Source organism: Zalophus californianus, chromosome 15 (genome assembly GCF_009762305.2).
Source record: "Zalophus californianus isolate mZalCal1 chromosome 15, mZalCal1.pri.v2, whole genome shotgun sequence".
NCBI lineage: Eukaryota > Metazoa > Chordata > Mammalia > Carnivora > Otariidae > Zalophus > Zalophus californianus.
The window spans coordinates 79,590,859-79,618,811 of record NC_045609.1 but is presented as its reverse complement, the minus strand read 5'-3'; the positions used below and the strand labels follow the sequence as shown (position 1 = coordinate 79,618,811).

At 42.6% G+C, this 27,953-nt stretch overlaps 1 protein-coding gene across 1 annotated transcript in view; it reads right to left on the bottom strand.

The window, feature by feature from the left end:
• Nucleotides 1–27,655, bottom strand: part of LOC113923761 (deleted in malignant brain tumors 1 protein-like) — an 82,204-nt gene extending 54,549 nt beyond the window's left edge. The window contains 5 exon segments of the mRNA XM_035724137.1: nt 3,231–3,548; nt 5,314–5,385; nt 7,779–8,096; nt 27,113–27,148; nt 27,346–27,655. Of these exon segments, the coding sequence (XP_035580030.1) occupies nt 3,231–3,548; nt 5,314–5,385; nt 7,779–8,096; nt 27,113–27,148; nt 27,346–27,655 (1,054 nt within the window).
• Nucleotides 27,656–27,953: the final 298 nt, after the last annotated feature.

Below are 27,953 nucleotides of genomic sequence, written 5' to 3'. Positions count from 1 at the left end.
AAAACCTAAAATTTCTTGATTTGTGAGGTCTGGGGGTTCCCTGAAATCTGCATCTTTAACCAGAGACTGAAACATACATTCTCATTCTCTCTCTCTCTCTCTCTCTCTCTCTCACACACACACACACACACACACACACACACAAGTGGATGTGGAAAGTAGTGAAAACAGAATAAGGTCTATGACCTAGCGCAGTATTGCATTACTTCCTGGTTTGATATTGTCCTATAGTTATAGATGATGCCACCACTGGGGGGAGCTGGGTGAAGGGTACATCGGACTCTATGTATTATTTTTGTAACTTCCTGTGTGTCTATGATTATTTCAAAATTCAAAATTTAAAAGGGCATGAAGGACTCATGGCACAGAAAAATGCTTCGAATTTTAAACTACACAGAGTACTTAAATCATGTACTTGTGACTTACTTAAGATATGGAAATGCCAGCAGTATGTGATCAGATGCATTAGCCTTGATTTCCCACACACAGGTTATGTTGTCATGCATTTTGTTCTGTGGGGGATTCCTAATCGCTCCAGATGAGTTGGTAATTACTCTGCCACACCTAGATTTTTCTAAAAGAAGAAAAATATTTTAGAATTTCAGTTTTTTTCATTGTTCAGTTCACTAATTTTATAATTCACACTTTCTTTTCCTTTCCTTTTTTTTTTCCACCGAAAAGGTCTCGTTGGTCATTACCTTGTGGGTGTGTCTTAGGACATATCAGAGGCATACACCAGTCTAAAAACTCACAAATTTAGGTTAGGGCATGAAAGTGTCTGAATTTTGAAACACCTCTCACTTGTTTAGAGAATTCTACCACTGACCTGGCCTTGCTGGGCAGAGCAGTTAACCAGTATCAACCAGAATCTTTCCCTCTGGTTGTTACTCCCTAGTGGTGGGTTCTGTAGGTTTGACTTTTGTGAGGCCACCAGTAGTAATGAGTAAATGGCTTCGTTTTCCCAAGTAAAGCTGAGTCTACATGGAACCTCTATGTATATGAAGATGTCAGCATTCCATCTGCCATCTGTTATAATTTATTAAAATTACACTATTAAAAATCCACTACTAAATGGAGAGAACTTGCCCTGAGTCATCTACCCCTCCAACACTGACATCATTCTGTGTCTGCCTGTTCATCACTTGTCCATTTGTTTTTCCATCTGCTTGTCTGTGTATCCATATGCCCAATATTCAGTACAAAATTAAAGGTAACACCTGTGGCAATGGCTTTCTCCATCAGACTGTCTGGCTATATGAGAATTGGACCTACACTCGATTGGCTCTGGTCATCTATCTGTGGCTCTTCTGTAGAAGGACCAGCCAGGCTCTCCAGGCATCAGTATTATTTCAGTCCTTTATCTCCAAGTGGTGCTAAGAAAAGTTTAGTGGAGCTTCTGGAAGCCCAAGATACAGACAAAAACAGAGGGGGAAAAATGGAAGATGCAAAGAAAGGATGAATAAGGAAGATAGAGATTGTCAGAGAAGGGAAAAGGGTGGAGAAGAAGAACATGGTCGTTATGGCAGCAGCCCTCTGAAATGATGTTCTTGGGTAGTGCCCTGGCAACACTGCCATGTTAAGAGCCACATGCCTGTCCTTCACATGTAGTGTCCATGCTGGAGACGAAGCACGCTGGTGTCACTTGATTATTTGGACTGCCTTTTTTGGCTACATAGAAATGGAATTGGAACCATAAATTCATCTGCCTTCATTATTGGACTCTTCACTCAGAACACAGGTTCAGAGGGGTGACCCAGCCAGGGCAGTAGTATTTTGCTCAACTTCCCTGGAGAATCACTTCAGGGCTTGAGCTAGAAGATGGTGGTCAGAGCAGCCAAGGACACCAAAGTCTCACCTGTGGCCATTGTTCCTGCTATGACAGCCAGTGGGCGATCTGTCAAACCCACAAAGGACATGTGGCTCATCAGCTGGCTCAACACTAGCTGCACATGATACCCTGAGGAGCTCATATCAAATACAGTGGGCCACCCCCCCCCAGAACTGTTGAGTCATCTCTGGGGGCAAGGCCAGAACATGTAGGGGATGTTAATGTGTGGGATGGAAGAAGCACTCATCTAGATCCTCTCCAGATTTTGATAAATTATCCTTTTGTCATACACACAAATGAGATATTTTAAAATTGGGGGTTTAAGAACACTAAAGACATGAAATTCTGCCAACTGTAGCCAATTCTAGTGACCCAAGGCCTGGGAGTTATGAGGCTTCCAGGTAAGAATAGGAAGAGGTACCAATTCACCCCTTTCTTTGACCTGGTGTTGCTCAGAGATGGTGAGCCAACATCTAAGGATGCTGTGGATCCTCCTTCATGCCCCCTGCATATCTCCTACCAGTGACACCTGGCCAAGAACCTCCCACTAGAGACCCTTTCCTGGGACCAATCCATTCCCACCTGCTAGAGTTGACAACCCGGGAGGGAATATGCCTGAAGTTTTATCAGACCTTTTCTACTCAGCTTTATTCATGACTCACTCTCTGACCAAGAGCCAGCTGAGGGCAGGTCATCAGGGAACCTGGGGATTTGATGAAGGAGAGCGGGCTCTGGCATAGAAAACTCTGGGTGCTGGCATTAAGAGCATGTGGTAAAACCAATAGCAAAAGAAGTTCTGTGGGCACCAGGAACAAAGCAGAAGCAGGGAGAAGGTGGGAATGGTCACCCCGACTTTGGCCAGGTCCAGCCCACCAGCCATCTGCTCCTGGGCAGGAAATGTCCTTAACCACCTCTTATGTTTTAACCACCCCCCCACCCATATCTCATTTCTGTTGCCTTGTAACCCTCAGAGCTGGCAAACTGAAAGTGCTATATACAAGTCTGAGAAATTTAGAATCTGCTTCCTGTGTCTAAAATGAGGGAGAAGTTGAAAGTGAGGTTGGATCAAATGATTTCTAAAGGACTATCCATTTCTCCCACTGGACAGTCAGGTGACACCACATGTCCCAGTTACTCCACCAGCCTGGAGGATGACACATCCAACTTCCAGCAGAACTTCTTCCCCAAGATTTTGGGAAACTGCCCATGTAAATATCGCCTTCCTTACCTGGGGCTGGGACTGTTGAGTATTCAGCATCTGTAAGCATGAGGGATGAAAATATCTGCTGTGAGCAAGTAAAGTACTGGTTCCTTTTCAATAGCTAGATTTACATTGTCTTTTGAAAGGTATTCTCTCAGAAAGAGCCAAGGCTGGGCTTTGCCTGGGAGGGCAGGGGTTTACCTGAACAGATCACGCCAGCATCTTCTCCGTGCCCACAGTTGTGGGAAAACCAGCCCATGTGGGAGCACTCCTCCAGGTGCTGTTCATCTCCCCCGCAGTGCACGTTGTCAAGGAGGATCTTCCCAGAGCCTTCCCCAAAGTGGGCCTCACCTGGGGCTGAAGTGGCCCAGCCACACCCCAGCTGCCTGCAGATGATGTTTGCTTCTGGCAGGTCCCAGAGGTCATCACACACGGTCCCCCAGACTCCCTGGTAGAAGAGTTCCACACGGCCTGCGCATCTCCCATGGCCACCTATCAGCCGCACGGGGGCCCAGCCTCCTGGGGAAGAACCGTGGGTCACGGGGTGATCGTCACTCACTCTGCCTTTCAGTGACTGGACTATCTGCTACCCAACCTAGCTTTTCTTATTTTCCATGACTTTGCTATTCACACTCTTCACGAGGTCATGTGAGCTCCCATGCTATTCTCTAGATAAGTCTGCTTTAAGAAGACTGTAATGTCTTCCTTATCCACACTCATTTAAGAATGCTTGCCTGTGGTAGAGTGTTTACAAAAATGATCACCATGCTTCTCTTCCTGATATCCTCACTCTTTACAATGTGACATTGCTGCTCTACCTATCAAGAGGTTAGCTTATTTTCCTACTCCTTGATTTTAAGCTGCGGCCTGTGACTTGCTCTGGCCAGTAGAATGTGGCAGAAGTAATAGTGCACTCATGTGGAGCTGAGGCCTCAAGAGACATGACAGGTGGGCTTCAGTTCATTCCATGGAAACACTGAGGGGATCATGTGAATAAGCTTGAGCTAGCCCATGGGTGACAAAGGGTGCATGACCTCATCACCTCTGTCCCCTCAGATAACAGCTATGGAACCGTAAGACGTGTGAGGGAGGCCATCCTAGGCCAGCAGTCTTCAGCTGACCTGTCAGCTAGCCACAGATGCATGAGCAAGCCCCACTGAGTCAGCCACGACCAGCCAAGCCTATCCCAGAGTGGCACAACTACCCAGCTGACCCTCAGACTCATGAGCAGCGATAGATGGTAGTCATTTCAAGCCACTGTGTTTTGGGATGGTTTTACATGGCAAGAGATAATTTATAGACTTGTTTATCCATACTCCCTTCTTAGATAAGTTACCTTTTGTGGTAATCATTTTGCAATATGTACAAATGTGGAATCCTTATGTTGTAGTCCTGAAACTAATATTAATGTTATATGTCAATTATACCTCAATAAAAAATTGTATGCAAAGAAGAGAGCTTGGACAGATATATAAACAATGTTAACATAAAAACATAAAGAAGATGTGGAGTGTGAATTCAGGTGATTGAAACTCACAGAGCCAACAACGGTGCCTTTGGTAATTGCCACACCCCCAAAACCTTGGCCAATGGCTAGGAGCTATGGCACCTGCTGGGCACTATTCTATCAGGGATGCTCAGACCCCTGGAAGTGATAATGTCTCCATTCTCTCCTCCCTGAATCTTTGGACTGTACAGCTAGGTTAAGAGACTAAGGGGTCCAATGTTTTATTCCTGCCTCATCTGATCTCAGACTAGACCTAGGTCATTTATAAAAGAAAAAAACAAAACTTAATTCAAGGCCAAATATCCTGAAATATTACTCATCCCTGATCACAGTGGAAAATCATCTCAAAGAGCCACTGCGCTGTTCACTAATTCTGTATGGTTATTGGCCAGCCCTATATTCGAATTTGGAACACATGTTAATGTCTCCCACCCTGCAGCCCACAGGGAGTCAGTCTGGTTTCTTCCCTGCCTGGCACAATCCCATTGCCCCCTCACCCTTCAGGTCCTGCGCAAACCCCTCGGCTCTGGATGGAGAGCCTCTTCTGGTTACCCATGGCACCCTGTGCTCCCCCATCAGAGTATTCAGCACACTTTTTTTTGTAACAGGTTACTCCCCCCCTTCCCCCATGAACTTAGTTTACTTGAGTGTCAGCTCTGTTTATTGCTGTATATAATCCCAGTGACATTATATATTCTTAGTGACACATATTCACTCCTCCATTGTTGGATGAAAAAAATTGTCTAGAAGACATAATATAAAAAGAAATAGCCTTACCTGGAGGTGCAGAAGAAGGTGGGTGTTGAGCTGCTGCTATCACCAATGATGTGGGAAGCAGGTTCTCATAGGCTGTTGGTGGGTAAAAAGGAAGGTCATCAAGGAGAAGTCAGAACATTGGGAGAAGATAACAGTTGCTTCAAGGGGTCATCTGCCTCCACCCAGGATTCACCAGGGATAACCATGACACTGCATTCTAAGGCCAGTGACCTCATAGCCCCAAGATCTTCATTTAGGACAGAACATGATCCCATTGACAAAGGAACATGCACCACATGGCCATCAGAAAAGCAAAGCTCATGGACAATTTGTCCCATGTGGCCTGCCATAGGAGAGGCCATCAGTTAGCCATCATCTCTTTCTTTGCTGCCTTTTCCCCAAGTGTGTCATGACTTCACCTGAACAAAGCAAGGAATTTCACACAGCAGTTCCTGGAAGTGGAGTGAGGGGAAGGAGGAGAGCATTAACCCTGAAATGTGCGAGGAAAGCTTTCAGGGCAAGGGAACTGTGTTATATTTTCACTGCGGTGGTGATTATACAGTGGCACACAATTACCAAAATCCATCAAAATGGACCTGAAAATGGGTGAGTCTTATGGGACACAAATCAAACATTAATAAAAATATGATGGGTTGATGGATGAGTAAAGAGATGATAGAGGGATTGCTAAATTTATCATGGGATCTAGGTAGGTAGGAGCTCATTGTTAAATCCTTCAAACTGCTGCCTACTTGAAAATTCTCATAATAAAACGTTAGGTGGGAAAGTGTTCCTCAATTTCTAGTACAAGACCTACATTTCTGTCCTTCAACGACAACCTCTTGCTTTCCACGGTGGCATACACTGCATTCAACCAGTCCACATGGCTGCTTATCCTCTCTGTGTAGTCACTGAATGTCAAAGGCATAGAATTTTAGGGAGCCGGGAATCCCCTGTGCCTATTCTAATGACATGGAGAGTGATGGCCAAGGTCGTTCATCTGGAGAGAGACCAGCCAGGATCAGATTCCTTCGGCTCAGGGCCCTTTGCACTCCCCACACAACCTCCTTTAGTCAGCATTAGACCAAAAGGAGGAACTACGTGAGTGCTTGTCAGGTGCTAGGTGTCTTTGGGCATTGTCATATTCAATTCTCAATCATTCAATTCTCTATGTTTTTCCTACTCTTGCAAAAAGAAATCCAGTTGAAACGGGATCAAGAGATGATACAACTTGGCTGAGGTAACATAACTGAGGGTGATCCTATGCCATGTCTGTCCCTCCCATTAGGGTGCAGACCCAGTGACAGAAGGGAGCTGGGGAGGGGGTGGTGGTTTGATCACTGCTGTGGCCCCACTGCTTATTGGCACAGAGTAGCACACAGTTCTTTCAGTATCCACTGAATGAACAGTTGAGTGAATAAATGAAGCTGGGAATCAAACCAGGATCTGACTTTAAACCTCATGATCTTTCTTACATCATGCTAGGTCTAGTAGATGATGCCAAACGTAACACAGGTTCTACCTGTAGGCTGAGCAGCTGTGGAATCAGCACCTGTAAACATGAAGAGAGATTGTGCATGTTATCATGTCTTATTCAGTGACTGTTTATTGGGCACGTCCTAGATTTAGGGAGCTGTGGGAAGCAGAGAGAGGCAGGGACCCTGCTCTTGAGGGTCTTAGCATTTCCTGGGGATTTGAGACATGAGATCAGGCAGCAAATGCTGAGTGTCGCAGGAGAGCTTCAGAAGGCAGTGCCTCCCTCCTGCCTCCGGCGTCTTAGGTGTTGAGAGGCTCAGGAAGGGCCAGGTGCAGCCTGGCAGAGCTTGTCATTTGTAGGGACATTACTCCAGCTGCCAGTGGGATGGAATCAGGAAAGATTCTGTTGCGACAGAGAGTCAACTAGAAGGACACATAGGTTTGGGAAGGTCACTTGGTCTAGATGTGGAGGGCCTGGCACAACAGCTGACAAATTTGGCCCATCACCCAGAGGTTACACACTCAAACTCTAAAGTTTCCGAGGGCCATGGGAATAAAACAAATAAGGGATTTGAGTGATGGGGACTTTGTGAACTAGAAAGCTGTTTCCCGACCAAAGGGTCAGCTCTTTCTCAGATCCAGCCAGTTAATATAATAAAATAATTTGTTGTTTTGAGCCTGAACTTCTGTTTTTATTTTTTTCACAAATGCAAGAATTTGGATTTTTATGCCAGATACTCTGATTTGGCTGAATTCAAGGTCAGTCTGAATTTTCAAACCAAACAAGCCACTTCTGAGCCTGGATCAGTGATCATGAGGCATACTCAACAACCTCTGCAGTCAAGGGGATGGTCAGGCTGATGCATAACTTTGAAAGGATGTAGCTAACACCGGTTGCCTGTCTCGATCCACTAACATTTCTAGGCTGTGCTACATTGTGTGTGTGGAGGAATGAGAAGTGAGGGGATAGGAGTAGCCCTCCAAATGAGGACTGCCAGCCAGCCCCTCACCTGCGCAGATGACGCCGACATCCTCCAGGTGCCTGCAGTTGTGCCCGGCCTCAGCTCTGTGCATGCATTGCCCCAGGTGGCTCTCACCACCCACACACTGCACATCATCCAAGAGGATCTTCCCGGAGCCTGCCTCGAAGTGGGCCCCTGTGGGGGCCGCCATGGCCTGGCCACACCGCAGCTGGCGGCACACCACTGTGGCCTCAGCCAGGTCCCAGAGGTCATCACACACGGTCCCCCACCTGCCCTGGATGAGAACCTCCACTCGGCCTGAGCAACTCCCTGTGCCGTTCACCAGCCTCAGGGCCAACCAGGTCCCTGGGGAGATACAGAGCAATGGGAAATTATGGGATTGGCCTTGGTGTCAGCATATTGCCTTGATCCTGTTATAATGGTCTGATAAACTGCTGATGTCATAATTCCTCTGGGTTGGGCAGATAGAGAGCTCTATGGTCTTGGAACATCAAGGCTAGACTTTCTTCTTCCTGGAAGTGCCTGAAGGGGCGGGAAGACCCCAGGAAGCAGCAGCATCTGACTTCTAGAGGGGGAAAGCCAGAGTTCTCAGGGCTTAGAGAACCCAGGGCTGGGTTCTCAGCCTTACGCATGTCCCCTCATCCCACCTACAGCAAAAGAACTTCAGGGAACCCTAGACCTGAGGGTCGCATGGATGGGGCCCCTGTAACAGCCTTGCCTTCGTGGATAGCTGACCAGAGTCTTCCTATAGAAGTTCCCCAGTGTGGTGTAATCTGGAGATTACAGAGCACTCTTTTTAGCACTAGAGACATTTCTTTGTTGCCAGCATGGCTGTACTTTTAAACATAGAATTTTCACTTAATGTCTATTAAGGTGCAAAACTGGACAGAGTTCACCCCTCAGGATTTATAACCAGTGACAGGATGGGGAAACCACACACACTGCACTATCAGGGCAAATAACAAGCGATACCTCTAGGAGTCTAATAGTGCTATCAGTGGTGGATACTTCGTCTATTTTGGGAGATCAGCCAAGAAATGGCTTTGAAACATGAAGACGATTTCTGCACGTTGATCATAAGGGAAGGGGGCTCGCTCCTGACAGAGTGAAGGGAAGGGCAAGTTCACATAGGAGGGAAATTTGTGGGTGCTTCAACTGCAACACGATTTGAATAAATGAGCTTATTTCTTCTTCCTCAAGCACGAGAAAGGCATGCAAATGTTGTGATCTACAAGGACATAGAAAATGGGAAGGATAATAAGAGCTAGTGGAAAATTTCAGCACATTCTTTTTAGAAACTAGAGAGCAGGCAGAGTGGGGTTGGGGGGATGTTTGCAGAGCATTAATTTGGCCTGTAGTGGGCTAGGCAGGGATGGCTACCCCCCAGAAGTGAGCGGACTCACCCCAGAGAAACCTTGCAGGTGATGTGTTTGGGGGAAGAGGATGCCAACCAGTGTAGGAGTGCGGTGCTGGCAAAGAAGGGGATCGTGGTTAATTGTATTTTTGAAAGATGTCTACAAAATATCTCCCATTCCTCAAGCCCTTCTGGAATCTTGACTGTCCCATGTTCCAAGGAGGAGCTTCTGCATCATCCTTCCAAACCTGGGCGGGTTGTGACTTTCTTGACCAATGGAGTATGGTGCGAGTGACACTAAACCTTTCTGAGCCAGGGTGAGGGAAGTGCCATGCACTTGTGTCCTGTTTCCTCCAGGGACTCGTGCCTGGGACTTGGCCACCAGCCTGGGAGAAGGGCCAGGCCTCATGCTGACATCTGAAAGCTATTTCTCAATGTGTTTAAATTTCTCTGGGCCAGTACTCTCACTTCAGCAAAAAGCAAATATTTGATCACAACAATGATGACGACAATTATGATAAGGCTAACATTTATATAGACTTCCTAGTGTCCAGCACTAAGTAACTGACACCATCAGCTCCTTTAACGTCCACCATGGTCCTCAAACCACATATAGGTATATATATGTCTGTGTAGATGTGTTTATATAAATAATAGTGTGTATACATGCATATACACACACTCACAGATGTATTAGATACAAATATATTCTATTATTATACCCATATTGTGGACAGGGGAATTAAGGCACAAAGCAGTTGAGTAATATGCCCAAGATCACACAGTCCTGAGGAACCAGTATTTGAAATTAGGAAATTTGGTTGCACGGTCCATGCAAGAAATCTTAGTAAGATTTATTTAGTAGAAAACAAAATAAACAAAAACTGGAGAGCAATCCCAAAAGAATCAGGTAAATATTTTGTGGGTATAGAACCAAGGTAGTGGGTGAAGTTGGAGAAGGAAGCCTGCATGACAGTAAGCCTGTTAGCACTGTGTAATTGTTAGCACATGTGCATAGAACACCGTGATGGAAGGAAGGAAGGGAGGGAGGAAGGAAGGAGGGAGGGAGAGAAGGCAGGGAGAGAGGAAGGAAGGAAAGAAGGAGGGAAGGAAGGGGGGAGACAGGAAGGGAGGTAGGGAGGGAGGGAAGGAGGAAGGAAGGAAGGAAGGAAGGAAGGAAGGAAGGAGGGAGGGAGGGAAGGGGAGACAGGAAGGAAGGAAAGAAGGAAGGAAGGAAGGAAGGAAGGAAGGAAGGAAGGAAGGAAGGAAGGAAGGAGGGAGGGAGGGAAGGGGAGACAGGAAGGAAGGAAGGAAGGAAGGAAGGAAGGAAGGGAGGTAGGGAGGGAGGGAAGGAGGAAGGAAGGAAGGAAGGAAGGAAGGAAGGAAGGAAGGAAGGGAGGTAGGGAGGGAGGGAAGGAAGAAGGAAGGAAGGAAGGAAGGAAGGAAGGAAGGGAGGTAGGGAGGGAGGGAAGGAGGAAGGAAGGAAGGAAGGAAGGAAGGAAGGAAGGAAGGAAGGGAGGTAGGGAGGGAGGGAAGGAGGAAGGAAGGAAGGAAGGAAGGAAGGAAGGAAGGAAGGAAGGAAGGAGGGAGGGAAGGGGAGACAGGAAGGAAGGAAGGAAGGAAGGAAGGAGGGAGGGAAGGGGAGACAGGAAGGAAGGAAAGAAGGAAGGAAGGAAGGAAGGAGGGAAGGAGGGAAGGGGGAAGAGCCCTTTATACTGCAACATTAACTGGGCCTAATTTTACAAATGTGCCTCTGTGGGAGAGGGAAAAGATGGCGGAGGAGTAGGGGACCCTATTCCAACCAGTCCCTGGAATTGAGCTGGGTATCTACAAGACCACTCTGAACACCCACGAAATCAGCCTGAGATGTAAGAAGATAGATCTGGATCTCTACAGACAGAATATCGCAGGTGGTTGGTTTCCAGGTATGAAGTGGGGAGCTGTGAGTCCACAGGCAGATATCGGAGGATAAACGGAAGGGGGAGGGAGCCGTCAGGATCCTGCACCGCCGGTGAGCGATAGCCTCCCACGCTGGGGACTGGGCACAGACTCGCAGACTGGTAGCGGAGGGAAAGGACTTTAGGGCAGCGCCCCAGACTGAAACTGGAGTGGCAGGGCCATGTGTGCAATGTGGTGGCAGCTGGCTGTTTTAGAAGCACAAAGGGCAGAGACGGGCTCCGACCTGCTGGCGAGGACTGGGAGGGAGGCTGAGGGGCGCACAACCCAGGACTACAGTTTATAGCAGCACAGATAGAAATGGAGATAGTGTTGCCTGGAGAGCTCACTGAAGAAGAGACTGCGATCTCTGTGCTCTGAGGCAGAGGGTAGGAAATGGTCTCTCTTTTTAAAAATTACTTATTTATTTATTTATTTGACAGAGAGAGACAGCAAGAGAGGGGGAGTGGGAGAGGAAGAAGCAGGCTTCCCGCTGAGCAAAGAGCCCAATGTGGGACTCGATCCCAGGCCCCTGGGATAATGACCTGAGCAGAAGGCAGACACTCAACGACTGAGCCACCCAGGCGCCCTGGAAATGGTCTCTTCTGCTCTGACTCTCAGAAGAGACATGGAAAGCCACCAGGGAAAGCCACCAGGGGACAAAAGCCCACCAAAACCGGTTTCCACTGAGCCCATCCCCTGCCACAGGGGGCAGGGCAACTTCCCCCAAACGGTTGCTGGAGTAACAGCGTGGCAGGCCCCTCCCCCAGAAGACAGGCTGGGAAAACAAGAGGCCAGCAACCCTAAGGTCCCTATAAAACAGGTGCATCTTGCTTGGGTTGTGGTCAATAATTTGGACTCTATACATTCCTTCAACCACCTCTCAACAGAATGACTAGGAGGAGGAACCCCCGATATAGGAAAGACTCAGAGACTATGACTTATGCTGCAGATTTACAAATGAATTCAGATATAAACAAGATGTCGGAGATGGAATTCAGGCTAGCAATTGTGAAGACGATAACTTCACAATTTACAGGGACAATCTATAAAAACAGGGTCTTCACAGGCAACATGATGACAATAAATTCATATCTTTCAATAATCACTCTCAATGAGAATGGCCTAAATCCTCCGATAAAACAGCACAGGGTTGCAGACTGGATAAAAAGACAGGACCCATCCATATGCTGTCTACAAGACTAATTTTGAACCTAAAGGTATATCCAGACTAAAAGTGAAGGGATGGAGATCCATCTTCCATGCCAGCGGACATCAAAAGAAAGCTGGGGTAGCAATTCTTATATCAGACAAATTAGATTTTAAACTAAAGACTGTAGTTGGAGACACAAGGACACTGTGTCATTTTTTTTTTTTTTTTTTAGTTTGTGATGTAGTGTTCCATGATTCATTGTTTGGCCATAACACCCAGTGCTCCACGCAGAATGTGCCCTCTTTAATACCCATCACCAGGCTAACCCATCCCCCCACCCCCCTCCCCTCTAGAACCCTCAGTTTGTTTTTCAGAGTCCATCGTCTCTCATGGTTCATCTCCCCCTCTGATTTACTCCCCTTCATTCTTCCCCTCCTGCTATCTTCTTTTTTTTTTCTTAACATATATTGCATTATTTGTTTCAGAGGTACAGATCTGTGATTCAACAGTCTTGCACAATTCACAGCGCTCACCATAGCACACACCCTCCCCAGTGTCTATCACCCAGCCACCCCACCCCTCCCAACCCCCACCACTCCAGCAACCCTCAGTTTGTTTCCTGAGATTAAGAATTCCTCATATCCGTGAGGTCATATGATACATGTCTTTCTCTGATTGACTTATTTCACTCAGCATAACACCCCTCCAGTTCCATCCACGTCATTGCAAATGGCAAGATCTCATTCCTTTTGATGGCTGCATAATATTCCATTGTGTATATATACCACCTCTTCTTTATCCATTCATCTGTCGATGGACATCTTGGCTCTTTCCACAGTTTGGCTCTTGTGGACATTGCTGCTATGAACATTGGGGTGCATGTACCCCTTCGGATCCCTACATTTGTATCTTTGGGGTAAATACCCAGTAGTGCAATTGCTGGATCGTATGGTAGCTCTATTTTCAACTGTTTCAGGAACCTCCATACTGTTTTCCAGAATGGCTGCACCAGCTTGCATTCCCACCAACAGTGTAGGAGGGTTCCCCTTTCTCCGCATCCTTGCCAACATCTGTCATTTCCTGATTGTTAATTTTAGCCATTCTGATGGGTGTGAGGTGGTATCTCATTGAGGTTTTGATTTGGATTTCCCTGATGTCAAGCAATGTTGAGCACTTTTTCATGTGTCTGTTGGCCATTTGGATGTCTTCTTTGGAAAAATGTCTGTTCATGTCTTCTGCCCGTTTCTTGATTGGATTATTTGTTCTTTGGGTGTTGAGTTTGATAAGTTCTTTATAGATTTTGGATACTAGCCCTTTATCTGATATGTCATTTGCAAATATTTTTCTCCCATTCTGTCGGTTGTCTTTTGGTTTTGTGGACTGTTTTCTTTGCTGTGCAAAAGCTTTTTATCTTGATGAAATCCCAATAGTTCATTTTTGTCCTTGCTTCCCTTGCCTTTGGCGATGTGTCTAGGAAGAAGTTGCTGTGGCTGAGGTCGAAGAGGTTTCTGCCTGTGTTCTCCTTTAGGATTTTGATGGACTCCTGTCCACGTTTAGGTCTTTCAACCATTTGGAGTCTATTTTTGTGTGTGGTGTAAGGAAATGGTCCAGTTTCATTCTCCTGCACGTGGCTGTCCAATTTTCCCAACACCATTTGTGGAAGAGACTGTCTTTTTGCCATTGGACATTCTTTCCTGCTTTGTCGAAGATAAGTTGACCATAGAGTTGAGGGTCCATTTCTGGGCTCTCGATTCTGTTCCATTGATCTATGTGTCTGTTTTTGTGCCAGTACCATACTGTCTTGATGATGACAGCTTTGTAATAGAGCTGGAAGTCTGGAATTGTGATGCCGCCACCTTTGCTTTTCTTTTTCAACATTCCTCTGGCTACTCGGGGTCTTTTCTGGTTCCATACAAATTTTAGGATTATTTGTTCCATTTCATTGAAAAAAGTGGATGGTATTTTGATGGGGATTGCACTGAATGTGTAGATTGCTCTAGGTAGCATTGACATCTTCACAATGTTTGTTCTTCCAATCCATGAGCATGGAACGTTTTTCCATTTCTTTGTGTCTTCCTCAATTTCTTTCATGAGTATTTTATAGTTTTCTGAGTACAGATCCTTTGCCTCTTTGGTTGGATTTATTCCTAGGTAGTTTATGGTTTTGGGTGCAGTTGTAAATGGGATCGACTCCTTAATTTGTCTCTCTTCTGTCTTGTTGTTGGTGTATAGGAATGCCACTGATTTCTGTGCATTGATTTTATATCCTGCCACTTTACTGAATTCCTGTATGAGTTCTAGCAGTTTTGGGGTGGAGTCTTTTGTGTTTTCCACATAAAGTATCATATCATCTGCAAAGAGTGAGAGTTTGACTTCCTCTTTACTGATTTGGATGCCTTTGATTTCTTTTTGTTGTCTGATTGCTGTGTTACTATGTTGAACAGCTGTGTTACTATGTTGAATAGCAGTGGTGATAGTGGACATCCCTGCCGCGTTCTGGACCTTAGGGGGAAAGCTCTCAGTTTTCCCCCATTGAGAATGATATTCACTGTGGGTTTTTCATAGATGGCTTTATGATATTGAGGTATGTACCCTCTATCCCTATACTCTGAAGAGTTTTGATCAAGAAAGGATGCTGTACTTTGTCAAATGCTTTTTCTGCATCTATTGAGAGGATCATATGATTCTTGTTCTTTCTTTTGTTAATGTATTGTATCACGTTGATTGATTTGCGGATGTTGAACCAACCTGCAGCCCAGGGATAAATCCCACTTGGTTGTGGTGAATAATCCTTTTAATATACTGTTGGATCCTATTGGCTAGTATTTTGGTGAGAATTTTTGCATCCATCCATGTTCATCAAGGATATTGGTCTGTAATTCTCCTTTTTGATGGGGTCTTTGTTGGGTTTGGGGGTCAAGGTAATGGTGGCCTCATAAAATGAGTTTGGAAGTTTTCCTTCCATTTCTATTTTTTGGAACAGTTTCAGGAGAATAGGTATTAATTCTTCTTTAAATGTTTGGTAGAATTCCCCTGGGAAGCCATCTGGCCCTGGGTTTTTGTTTGTTGGGAGATTTTTGATGACTGCTTCAATTTCCTTAGTGGTCATAGGTCTGTTCAGGTTTTCTATTTCTTCCTGGTTCAGTTTTGGTAGTTGATACATCTCTAGGAATGCATCCATTTCTTCCAGATTATCTAATTTGCTGGCATAGAGTTGCTCATAATATGTTCTTATAATTGTTTGTATGTCTTTGGTGTTGGTTGTGATCTCTCCTCTTTCATTCACGATTTTGTTGATTTGGGTCCTTTCTCTTTTCTTTTTGATCAGTCTGGCCAGGGGTTTATCAATCTTGTTAATTCTTTCAAAGAACCAGTTCCTAGTTTCATTGCTCTGTTCTACTGTTCTTTTGGTTTCTATTTCATTGATTTCTGCTCTGATCTTTATTATTTCTCTTCTCCTGCTGGGTTTAGGCTTTATTTGCTGTTTTTTCTCTAGCTCCTTTAGGTGACCTTTCTTGTTTCTTGAGAAAGGCTTGTATTGCTATATACTTTCCTCTTAGGACTGCCTTTGCTGCATCCCAAAGATTTTGAACAGTTGTGTTTTCACTTTCATTTGTTTCCATGATTTTTTAAAATTCTTCTTTAATTTCCTGGTTGACCCATTCATTCTTTAGTAGGATGCTCTTTAGCCTCCATGTATTTGAGTACTTTCCGACTTTCCTCTTGTGATTCACTTCTGGTTTCAAAGCATTGTGGTCTGAAAATATGCAGGGAATAATCCCAATCTTTTGGTACCAGTTGAGACCTGGACACTATTGTCATCCTTAAAGGGTCTATCCAACAAGAAGATCCAGCAATTGTAAATATCTACACCCCCAACATGGGAGCAGCCTTCTACATAAGCCAACTGTTAACCAAAATAAAGCATAATACTGATAACAATACGTTAATTGTAGGAGACCTCAGTACTCTACTCTCAGTGATAGACAGATCATCTAAGCAGAAAATCAACAAAGAAACAAGAGCTTTGAGTGACACACTGGACCAGATGGACCTCATAGATATATACACAACATTCTACCCTAAAACAACAGAATACTCATTCTTCTCAAGTGCACATGGAACTTTCTCCAGAATAGACCACTGTACTGGGTCACAAATCAGGTCTCAACTGATACCAAAAGATTGAGATTATTCCCAGCATATTCTGAGACCATAATGCTTTAAAACTGGAACTCAGTCACAAAAAAAAAAAAAAAAAAAAAATTGGAAGAAATTCAAACACTTGGAAGCTAAAGACCACTCTGCTCAAGAATGTTTGGGTCAACCAGGAAATCAAAGGAGAACTTAAACAATTCATGGAAGCCAATGAGAATGAAAACACATCGGTCCAAAACCTATAGGATACTGCAAAGGCGGTCCTAAGGGGGAAATACATAGCCATCCAAGCCTCACTCAAAAAAAAAAAAAAAGAAAAGAAAAATCCCGAATTCACCAACTAACTTTACACCTTAAAGAACTAGAGAAAAACCAACAAGTGATGCCTAAGCCATGCATTAGAAGAGAAATAATTAAGATTAGTACAGAGATCAATGAAATAGAAACATAGTAGATCAGATCAACAAAACTAGAAGCTGGTTTTTGGAAAGAATTAATAAGATTGATAAACCACTCGCCAGACTTATCCAAAAGAAAAGAGAAAGGACCCAAATTAATAAAATTATGAATGAAAGGGGAGAGATCACAACTAACACCAAGGAAATAGAAACAATTATTAGAAATTATTATCAACAACTATATGCCAACAAATTGAGCAACTTGGATGAAACGGATGCCTTTCTGGAAACCTATAAACTCCCAAGACTGAAACAGGAAGAAATTGACAACCTGAATAGGCCAATAACCAGTAACGAAATTGAAGCAGTGATTAAAAACCTCCCAAAAAACAAGAGTCCAGGGCCTGATGGATTCCCTGGGGAATTCTGCCAAACATTCAAAAAAGAAATAATGCCTATTCTCCTGAAGCTGTTTCAAAAAATAGAAACAGAAGGAAAGCTTCCAGTCTCATTCTATGAGGCCAGCATTACCTTAATCCCCAAACCAGGCAAAGACCCCAACAAAAAGGAGAATTTCAGACCAATATCCCTGATGAATACAGATTCCAAAATCCTCAGCAAAATTCTAGCTAATAGGATCCAACAATACATTAAAAGGATCATCCACCACGACCAAGTAGGATTTATCCCTGGGATGCAAGTGTGGTTCAACATTTGCAAATCAATCAATGTGATAGAACACATTAATAAGAGGAGCGAGAAGAACCATATGGTCCTCTCAATTGATGCAGAAAAAGCATTTGACAAAATACAGCATCCTTTCCTGATTAAAACTCTTCAGAGTATAGGGATAGAGGGAATATTCCTCAAGTTCATAAAATCCATCTATGAAAAACCCACAGTGAATATCATCCCCAATGGGGAAAAGCTGAGAGCCTTTCCCTTAAGATCAGGAACACGACAAGGATGCCCACTCTTGCCACTGTTGTTCAACATAGTACTAGAAGTCCTAGCAACAGCAATCAGACAACAAAAAGAAATAAAATGTATTCAAATTGGCAAAGAAGAAGTCAAACTCTCTCTCTTCACAGATGACAGGATATTTTATGTGGAAAATCCAAAAGACTCCACCCCCAAATTACTAGAACCTATACAGCAATTCAGTAATGTGGCAGGATACAAAATCAATGCACAGAAATCAGTTGCTTTCTTATACACTAACAATGCAACTGTAGAAAGAGAAATTAGAGAAATGACTCCATTTACAATAGCACCAAAAACCATAAGTTACCTCAGAATAAACCTAACCAAAGAGGTAAAGGATCTATACTCTAGGAACTACAGAACACTCATGAAAGAAATTGAAGAAGACACAAAAAGATGGAAAAACCTTCCACGCTCATGGAAGAATAAACATTGTTAAAATGTCTATGCTACCCAGAGCAATCTGTACCTTCAGTGCCATCCCGATCAAAATTCCAATGACATTTTTCAAAGTGCTGGAACAAACAATCCTAAAATTTGTATGGAATCAGAAAAGACCCCGGATCGCCAAGGAAATGTTGAAAAAGAAAAACAAAGCTGGGGGCATCACGTTGTCCGATTTCAAGCTATATTACAAAGCAGTGATCACCAAGACAGCATGGTACTGGCACAAAAACAGATATATAGACCAATGGAACAGAATAGAGAGCCCAGATATGGACCCTCAACTCTATGGTCAAATAATCTTTGACAAAGCAGGAAAAAATATGCAATGGAAAAAACACTGTCTCTTCAATAAATGGTGCTGGGAAAATTGGACAGCTATATACAGAAGAATGAAACTCGACCATTCTCTAACACCATATACAAAGATAAACTCAAAATGGATGAAAGACCTCAATGGGAGACAGGAATCCATCAAAACCCTAGAGGAGAACATAGGCAATAACCTCGTCAACATCGGCCACAGCAACTTCTTTTAAGATTCATCTCCAAAGGCTAGTGAAACAAAAGCAAAAATGAACTTTTGGGACTTCATCAAGATAAAAAGCTTCTGCACAGCAACGGAAACAGTCAACAAGACAAAGAGACAACCCACAGAATGGGAGAAGATATTTGCAAATGACACTATAGATAAAGGGCTGGTATCCAAGATCTATAAAGAACTTCTCAAACTCAGCACCCAAAAAACAAATCATCAAGTCAAAAAATGGGCAAAAGACATGAACAGACACTTCTCCAAAGAAGACTTACAAATGGCTAATAGACACATGATAAAATGTTCAACATTATTAGCCATCAGGGAAATTCAAGTCAAAACCACAATGAGATACCACCTTACACCAGTTGGATGGCAAAAATTAACAAGGCAGGAAACAAATGTTGGAAAGGATGTGGAGAAAGGGGAACCCTCTTATACTGTTGGTAGGAATGCAAATTGGTACAGCCACTTTGGAAAACAGTGTGGAGGTTCCTCAAAAAGTTAAAAATAGAGCTACTCTATGACCCAGCAATTGCACTACTAGGTATTTACCCCAAAGATAGAGGGGCCAAAGAAAAGAAGGGGCCCCTGCACCCCAATGTTCATTATCAGCAATGTCCACAATAGCCAAACTGTGGAAGGAGCTGAGATGCCTTTCAAAAGACGAATGGATAAAGAGGATGTGGTGCATATAGACAATGGAATATTACTCAGCCATCAGAAAGGGTGAATACCCAACTTTTACATCAACATGGACGGGACTGGAGGAGATGATGCTAAGTGAAATAAGTCAAGCAGAGAAAGTCAATTATCATATGGTTTCACTTATTTGTGGAACATAAGGAATAGCAGGGAGGACATTAGGAGAAGGAAGAGAAAAATGAAGGGGGGGAAGTCGGAGGGGGAGATGAACCATGAGAGACTATGGACTCCAGGAGACAATCTGAGGGATTCGGAGGGGATGGGGGTAGGGGGATGGGTTAGTCCGGTGATGGGTATTAAGGAGGGCACGTGTTGTAATGAGCACTGGGTGTTACACACAAATAATGAATCATGGATCACTACATCAAAAACTAATGATGTACTGTATGGTGACTAACATAACAATAAAAAAAAGAAATAATGACTAATGCTCTTTTTTTTCCTGTTCTTGTCTTTAGTAATAAGATGCATTTTATTTGGAAATATTTAAACATGATAACATATGCAGGATATAAGGTACCAATTTATATTTTAAAAGTCATATTACTGTACATCTTCATATAGGGTAATCTAGAGCTAATAATTCAGTAGCTAAGGTAAAAATGGGAATACAAAGACACCAAACAAAAAACAACTGAGTCAAAAGGAAAGAAAATGATGTCTCATACTTAAATGAAAGATATTCCTTTTTTCTGGAGAGGGCTGCTGCCCATGTAATGTAGGAATTTATTAAGCAGTAATGGATTTTCATCCTACAGAATTTTTATGATAAATTTTAATTTATTAGAGGTAAAGATCTGTTTCTGTAGATGCAAAACATAAATGCTCACATTCCTTTTATCAAAATATTTTTTCTTTTGTTTTCTGATCCTTATTGTAAGTGCAGATGTACTCAGACTTGCTCTTTTCCCTCACTGCTAACCAGAGAGATTCTAACAGCTCCTCACTGCTACCTGGGAGAAAGATCTCAGCAAGGTAAAAAGGAAGAAACTTCTTTCTTTTCAGTTAGATACAGAAAAACAGATACTATTTTGCTTTATCAAGTTATCAAGGTGTCTTTGCAGATGAAATTTTTGATAAAGAAGAAATAATCTGTGAAATTATGTCTGTCTAGTGAAAGGGTCTGCAACTTGGTGGTTGTTTATTTGTTGCCTTGGCCATGATACTGACATTCTGCATTCTAGAATGTTCTAAAAAAAAACAACCTGGTGGGTTTCCCTGTTAAGTCAACAGTGATCTTCAGCATGTCTCAGTTCCCTACATGGAAGAGAGAAGAAGCAGAACTCACTGCCTCACTGGATTTCTTAGTTAAACAAAGAGTTTAAAGTCTGTGTCTCTTTGTATGAAGTTCTCTAGCTTACAAAATAGGAGTAGAAATATATTACAGTATAATACAATATAATATGATAAATTGCAAAAAAAAATAAGTAGTAATATTTCTCTAAGATACAGGTTCTTTTGAGATCAGTTAGCATACACATGTGAGTAAAATCGCAGGTGGAAATGTGCATCATTAGTATAATCACAAGGAGATTATGCTCAGAAAAGAAGGTAAGGAAGACTGACAAGAGGTTGTAGGTCAAGCTCAGACTGATATATGCCCAAATCTTGGCTTCATCATATTGTAAGTGGTGATACTAGAAAGTGATCCTTTCTGTGTCTCACTTTATGAAACAATGATGGACTTGTGGGGAGAATAACGCTGGTAGGTTGTTGTGAGTGCTCAATGAACTGTCTGTTCTATGAATGCATCTGATTCTCTGTTTTATCACATTTTATTTTTTATTTTTTTTATTTTTTTTTAAAGATTTTATTTATTTATTCATGAGAGAGAGAGAGAGAGAGAGAGAGAGAGGCAGAGGGAGAAGCAGGCTCCCAAGGAGCAGGGAGCCCGATGCGGGACTCGATCCCAGGACTCTGGGATCATGACCTGAGCCGAAGGCAGACGCTTAACCATCTGAGCCACCCAGGCGCCCTGTTTTATCACATTTTGATTGTTCCACAAACATTAGCTCCTTCACCCATTTTCCCAAGGACTCACCTGCCAGGGGTGTAGGTGTGGATAGCGGGGCTGCAGGCTCTGATGTGACTATGGTGGCAAATAATCCATCACCTGTCAATGGGGACAAACAGAAGCATCTCCAGTAATTGGGACATCTCCTAATCTCAACTTCAGAAAGACCAAGGTTCAAACACCACCCCAGCTTGAAGGTCACAGTCAAACATAAATGTCAGTTCCTGGCTCTGCTTCTATGCAGGCAAGGAGTCCTCCCAAGGCTGTGGTCAGCACTCAGCATGGCGTCAGGTCTGGGAAGGGGCCAGCCCAGTGTTTTGTCCACAGAGCCATCCCTCTATTTCCCGTAGAAGAAATGCCAACCAAGCTGTCAGAGTAGTTGTCACAGGAAGTGTAGCAGGCTCTGCGGTGGGCACGGCTGCTGTCAGTATGTGTAATGCAAAGAGACGCCTTGTTCACTGCTAGATACCACCCCCACGTCCTCACACCGGGAGAGTGAACTTCTGACCAAAGAGAAGGCTGGCACAAATCTGTCCTGTTAAGAGTTTTTGGTCTGCATTCCCACCTCCTTTCCTGCCACACTCATCCAACCCTGGATCTCAGACTCACTGTGGGATGAAAATGCTCATACTTGGACAGTGTGCCATTTTGCTCAGTGCCCATAGAACCAATTATGGAGTTTTTCCTCTTTTCCTTTGAGGAGCAATCCAGATGCGTTCTACCACAGGGACACACCACCAATTAAATGGCTGAACGTTTTCCATTTATTTGTGGGGGCTTTATCTGGGCTCTGAATAGCCTAAGCCATGTGAGGCTTCCATAGGGCATTAAGGCAGCCCTGTTTTCATCTTATTAACTCATAAAACAGCAATAAAGTGTTGTTTTGTTTCCTTTTAAAAACAGCTTTATCAAGGTATCCTACATACCCAGAGAGCTGCACATATTCAATGTGTATGGCTTGTTGGGTTGGAACATATGCAAACACTTGTGATACTATCACCACAGCCATGGTAATAAGACACATCCAGCACCTCCCAGAATTTCTCTGTGTTTTCCCCCTCCTTTTTTTTTTTTTTTTTTTTTTTGGTGTGAACTCTTAACATGATGTGTATCCTCTTTACAAATTTTGAAGTGCACAATACTGTATTGTTAACTATAGGCATTATGGTATATGGGGGAATCTCTAGCATTTATTCATCTAGCCTAACTGAAACTTCTTCCCCAGTAAATTCCCTGTTTCCGCCTCCCCTCAAGCCCTGACAACCACTATTCTATTCTCTGCTTCTGTGAGTTTGACTATTTTAGGTTTTTCATATAAGTGAAATCATGCAGCATTTATTCTTCTGTGACTAGTTCATTTCACTTAGTATTATGTCCTCTAGATTCACCTATGTTGTTACAAATGGCAGAATTTCCTTCTTTTTTAAGGCTGAATAATATTTCATTGTATGTTTATACCACATGTTCTTTATCCGGTCATCTGTTGATGGACACATAGTTTTTTTCTATATCTTGGCTATTGTGAATGGTGCTACAATGAACATGGCAGTGCAGATATTTCTTTGAGATCCTGATTTCAATTCTTTGGACATATTATCCAGAAGTGGGATTGCTGGATCATATGACAGTTCTATTGTTAATTTTTTGAGGAACCTTTGAAATGCTTTCCACAGCAGCTGAACCATTTTACATTTCTATTAACAGTGTACAAGGGTTCCAATTTCTCCACAACCTCACCAATATTTGTTATCTCTCTTTTTAAAAATAGTAGCCATCCTGAGGTGCCTGGGTAGCTTAGTCAGTTAAGTGTCTGACTCTTGATTTTAGCTCAGGTCGTGATCTCAGGGTCATGAGATTGATCCTCACATCGGGCTCTCTGCTCAGTGCAGAGTCTGCATGAGATTCTCTCTTCCCCTCCCTTTGCCCCTTCCCGCATGCATGCTCACACATGCTCTCTCTCTCTCTCTCAAAGAAATAAATCTAAAAAAAACTGGTAGCCATCTAACAGGTGTGAGGTGATATCTTACTGTAGTTTTGATTTGCATTTCCCTAATAATTAATGATGTTGAGAATCTTTTCATATACCTGTTGGGCATTTTTATGTCCTCTTTGGAGAAATGTCTGTTCAAGTCTTTTGTCCATTTAAAAAAATCTGGTTATTTGATTTTTTTTCTATAAGTTTTAGGAGCTTCATATAGATTTTGGAAATTAACCCCTTAGCAGATATATGGTTTGCAAATATCTTCTCCCATTCCATAGGTTACCTTTTAATTCTGTTGATTGTTACTTCTGCTGTGCAGAAGCTTTTCAGGTTGGTACAGTCCCATTTACCTATTTTTGTTTTAGTTGCCTGCGTTTTGGGTATCCAAAGAAGCTATTGCCAAGACCAGTGTGAAAAAGACATCCCCTGTTTTCTTCTAGGAATTTAATAATTTCAAGTGTTATATTTAAGTCTTTAATCTATTTTGAGTTAATTTTTGTATATGGTATAAGGTAGGCGTCCAATTTCATTTTTTTTGCATATGAATATTCAGTTTTCCCAATATCATTTGTCAAGGAGACCATCCTTTTTCCATTGTGTGTTTTTGGTACCCTTGTTAAAGATCAGTTGACTATATATGTGTGGGTTTATTTCTCTATTCTCTTCCATTGGTCTATATGCCTATTTTTATGCCAGTACCATAGTGTAGGTTTATAATAAATTTTGAAATCAGGAAATGTGATGCCTTTAGATTTGTTCTTTCTCAAGATCACTTTGGCTATTCTGGGTCTTTGTAGTTTCATATGAATTTTAGGGTTGCTTTTTTCTATTTCTATAAAAATTGCCATTGGGATTTTGGTGGAAATAACTTTGAGTCTGTAGATCTCTTTGGGTAGTATGGACATTTTAACAATATTAAGTCTTCCAATCCATGAGCATGGGATGTCTTTACATTTATTTGTATTTCTTTTAATTTCTTTCACCAATGTTTTGTAGTTTTCAGTGTACAGATCTTTCACCACTTTGGTTAAGTTTATTCCTATGTATTTTATTCTTGTTGATGCTATTGCAAATGGGATTGTCTTCTTAATTTTATTTTTGGATGGCTCATTGCTAGTGTAGAGAAACACAATTGATTTTTGTATGTTGATTCTGTATCTTGTAACTTTACTGATTTTGTTTTTTAGTTCTAACATTTTTTTTTTCCTCTGTGGAGTGCTTAGAGTTTTCTACATATAGGATCATGTCATCTGGAAACAGAATTTTACTTTTTCCATTCCCATTTCATTTCTTTTATTTCTTTTTCTTGCCTAATTGCTCTAGCTAGGATTTCTAGTACTATATTGAATAGAGGTGGCAAGAGTGAGCATCCTTGTCTTTTCTTCTAATCTTTAAGGAAAAACTTTAAAATGCATTAAAAGCATGATGTTAGCTATGGTCTTGTCATATATGGCCTTTATTATGTCGAGGTACATTCCTTCTACACCTAGTCTGTTAAGCATTTTTATCATGAAAGGGTGGTAAATTTTGTCAAATGCTTTTTCTGCATCATGTGATTTCTTTTTCTTTTTTAAAAAATTATTTAATTATTGGGTGCCTGGGTGGCTCAGTTGGTAAAGCGACTGCCTTTGGCTCAGGTCATGATCCTGGAGTTCCAGGATCAAGTCCCGCATCAGGCTCCCTGCTCAGCAGGAAGTCTGCTTCTCCCTCTGACCCTCCCTCCTCTCATGTGCTTTCTCTCTCTCATTCTCCCTCTCAAATAAATAAATAAAATCTTTTAAAAATTATTTAATTATTTTTTAAAATTGTAATTCCAGTATAATTAACATACAGTGATATATTAGTTTCAAGTGTACAACATTGTGATTCAACAATTCCATATGTTACTCAGTGCTTATCACAATAAGTATATTCTTAATCCCCTTCATTGATTTCACCCATTTTTAAAATCTTTGTGTTAATGTGGCTTTTCACATTTATTGATTTGTATATGTTGAATCATCCTTGCATCTCAGGGAAAAATCGCACTTGATCACGATGTATGACCCTTTAATGTGCTGTTGTATTGTTTTCTTTTAAAAAAGATCTCAAACAATTACAGGAAAATATTAGGATTTGATAAAGCTCAGTAGTGGGTACCAAGGATTTCATGATACTGTTCTTAGCATTTGTCAGTGAGTTTGATACTTTTCATAATATTATTTTATATATGTAAACAATTGACTAGCCACTTCATTATTGTGATCTGTTTAAATAATTTGGAACTAGACTATCTAGAAATTCTTAAGCCATCAAACATGTTATTTAAAATGGGCTGGAATAGAGAAGGGAAAATAATCACAAAACCTATTTATTTTTTTTAGTTGGACATATGGTTCATTGTACATGGTATAATATAGAATCAGTCTTAGTATGTCAAGAACACCAGAAACTTTACTCCTAATGTTAAAGCAACTGAGACTCATTTCCATTCAGAGTAAGGAAGGGGACCCTGTGAGTGTGTGGCTACTGCCAGTGAGAATTTCACTAGCAACCATTTTATTATGACACCCATGTATCATGTACTTAAGGAAACAGGCTTCACTGCTCTCCTATCAAATATCTACAGAGAGAAGAACTATTCATTTTTATATGGGGTGTCCTCTTCTAACCACTATTTATTCCTGTATTTTTCAGATTCTTGATATTAAAAGGATGCTACATAATGATCACACAAATATCTACTGATATGTGAATCTTTAAGTAGTTTTTGAAATATGTCTTGATCACCATAAACATCACTTGGGACAAATTAATTCAATCTTAACTGATTTTATTTTAATAGACTGAACCTCTGAACCCTTTGGAGACAACTAAACATTGTCAACATCCAGGCCTCGTTTTAGCAAGGTTAGGAATTATTTAAGAGGTCTAGGTGATGAAATGAGAAACCTGATTCCCCTTCTGCTCTGTGCCCTTCTGTATGATGTGGTACTATGTAGAATGGCTGATAACTATTCCATCCTGGAGTGACTCAACCACTTGGGATTACTGGGTCAGTTGAGTCAAATCAGAGTTTAAAATGTCAAGTAGCAATTAACCCAGCCAACTGGACATTTAATGCGGAAAGCAGATTTGTGGTGTCATTTTTTCCTTGGCAAAGTGGTGGTGGTGGAGCCGGCTTTAACTTTCAGTAATAACTCACAGGTGCTGCTGCTAGAGGAGATGGAGACCGAGCACAGGTTGGATGCTGGAGGGACAGTGCCCACGCCGGTGCCTCAGCTTGGGAGCTCTGCAGCCTTCCCCATTCTTGTAGGCTCCACAGGCACCAATTTGAGTGAGTTCGCCCCACTGCCAGCATCTGATAGGTAGTCAGATGTACTGGGCATCATCTACTTTTTATAATGCTTTTAACCTTTTTGGGACCTCTTAAAATTGATTAGATAGCAATGGATTGAGCTCCTGAAACAGTGGAATACAATTTGGATTTCCCAGTAGTAGAGACAGAAAATGAAAGTTTTGAGAATTCCTGGTGATGGATAAGCATCCCATCTTGTAAAAGTCTTGCCTCTTTTTATTCTTATCTACAGTGTTTGCACAGTAAAGAGGAATTGGGCAGCTCTGCCATCTCTAAGTACCTCTAGCACAGTGTAGATTGAGGAAGTGTCTTCTAGAGGGTAAGTAGAACCAAAAGCAAATACAGCAAACAAAGATGACCTACCTGAGAGTGTGTACAATGAGGAAGAAGCCTCAGGCCCTGGGGTGGGGTTGGGGGCTGGTAGACCATTCGAACCTGAAGAATGAAAGACATAGACACGGCTGTTAATAATAAGGCTTACAATATGGGGCTTATTCAATACATTGCTTAATGGCTGGTGTGAATGCAGGCTGAGAATGCCTGAAGGGGTATAAAAGCAGTGACATCACGGAAGGTGACAGCCCCTCACTCCTCACCTGCACATACGACACTGGCATCCTCCAGGTGCCCGCAGTTGAGCTCAGCCTCACCCCTGTGCACACACTCCCCCAGGCGGCTCTCCGTGCCAGCACACTGCACATCATCCAGCAGGATCTTCCCAGAGCCTGCCCCAAAGTGGACCCCTGTGGGGGCCACCATAGCCTGGCCACACTGCAACTGGTGGCACAGCACTGTGGCCTTGGTCAGGTCCCAGAGGCCATCACACACAGTTCCCCATGTGCTCTGGATGAGAACCTCCACTCGGCCTGAGCACCTCCCTGTGCCATTCACCAGCCTTATGGCCATCCAGGCTCCTGGGGAGGCACAAGGAGGAGGAACACTGGGAGACTGGCCTTCCCATCTCTGGAAGGTTTCCTTCATCCTTTTGAATCCCTAGGTGGTCATATACCCGCTTTATAAATATGCAAGATCACACAGTCCTCATGTATCCACACAGTAATAGCCAGAACAGTCTTCAATTTCAAATCCCTTCCATGAGTCTTTACTAAATTCCCCTTTCAACAATGAAACTCTCTTTAAGAAATTTTCAGAATTCCTAAGTTCTCCTGATCATTTTACCTATATGTTATTCCTCTGCCATGAA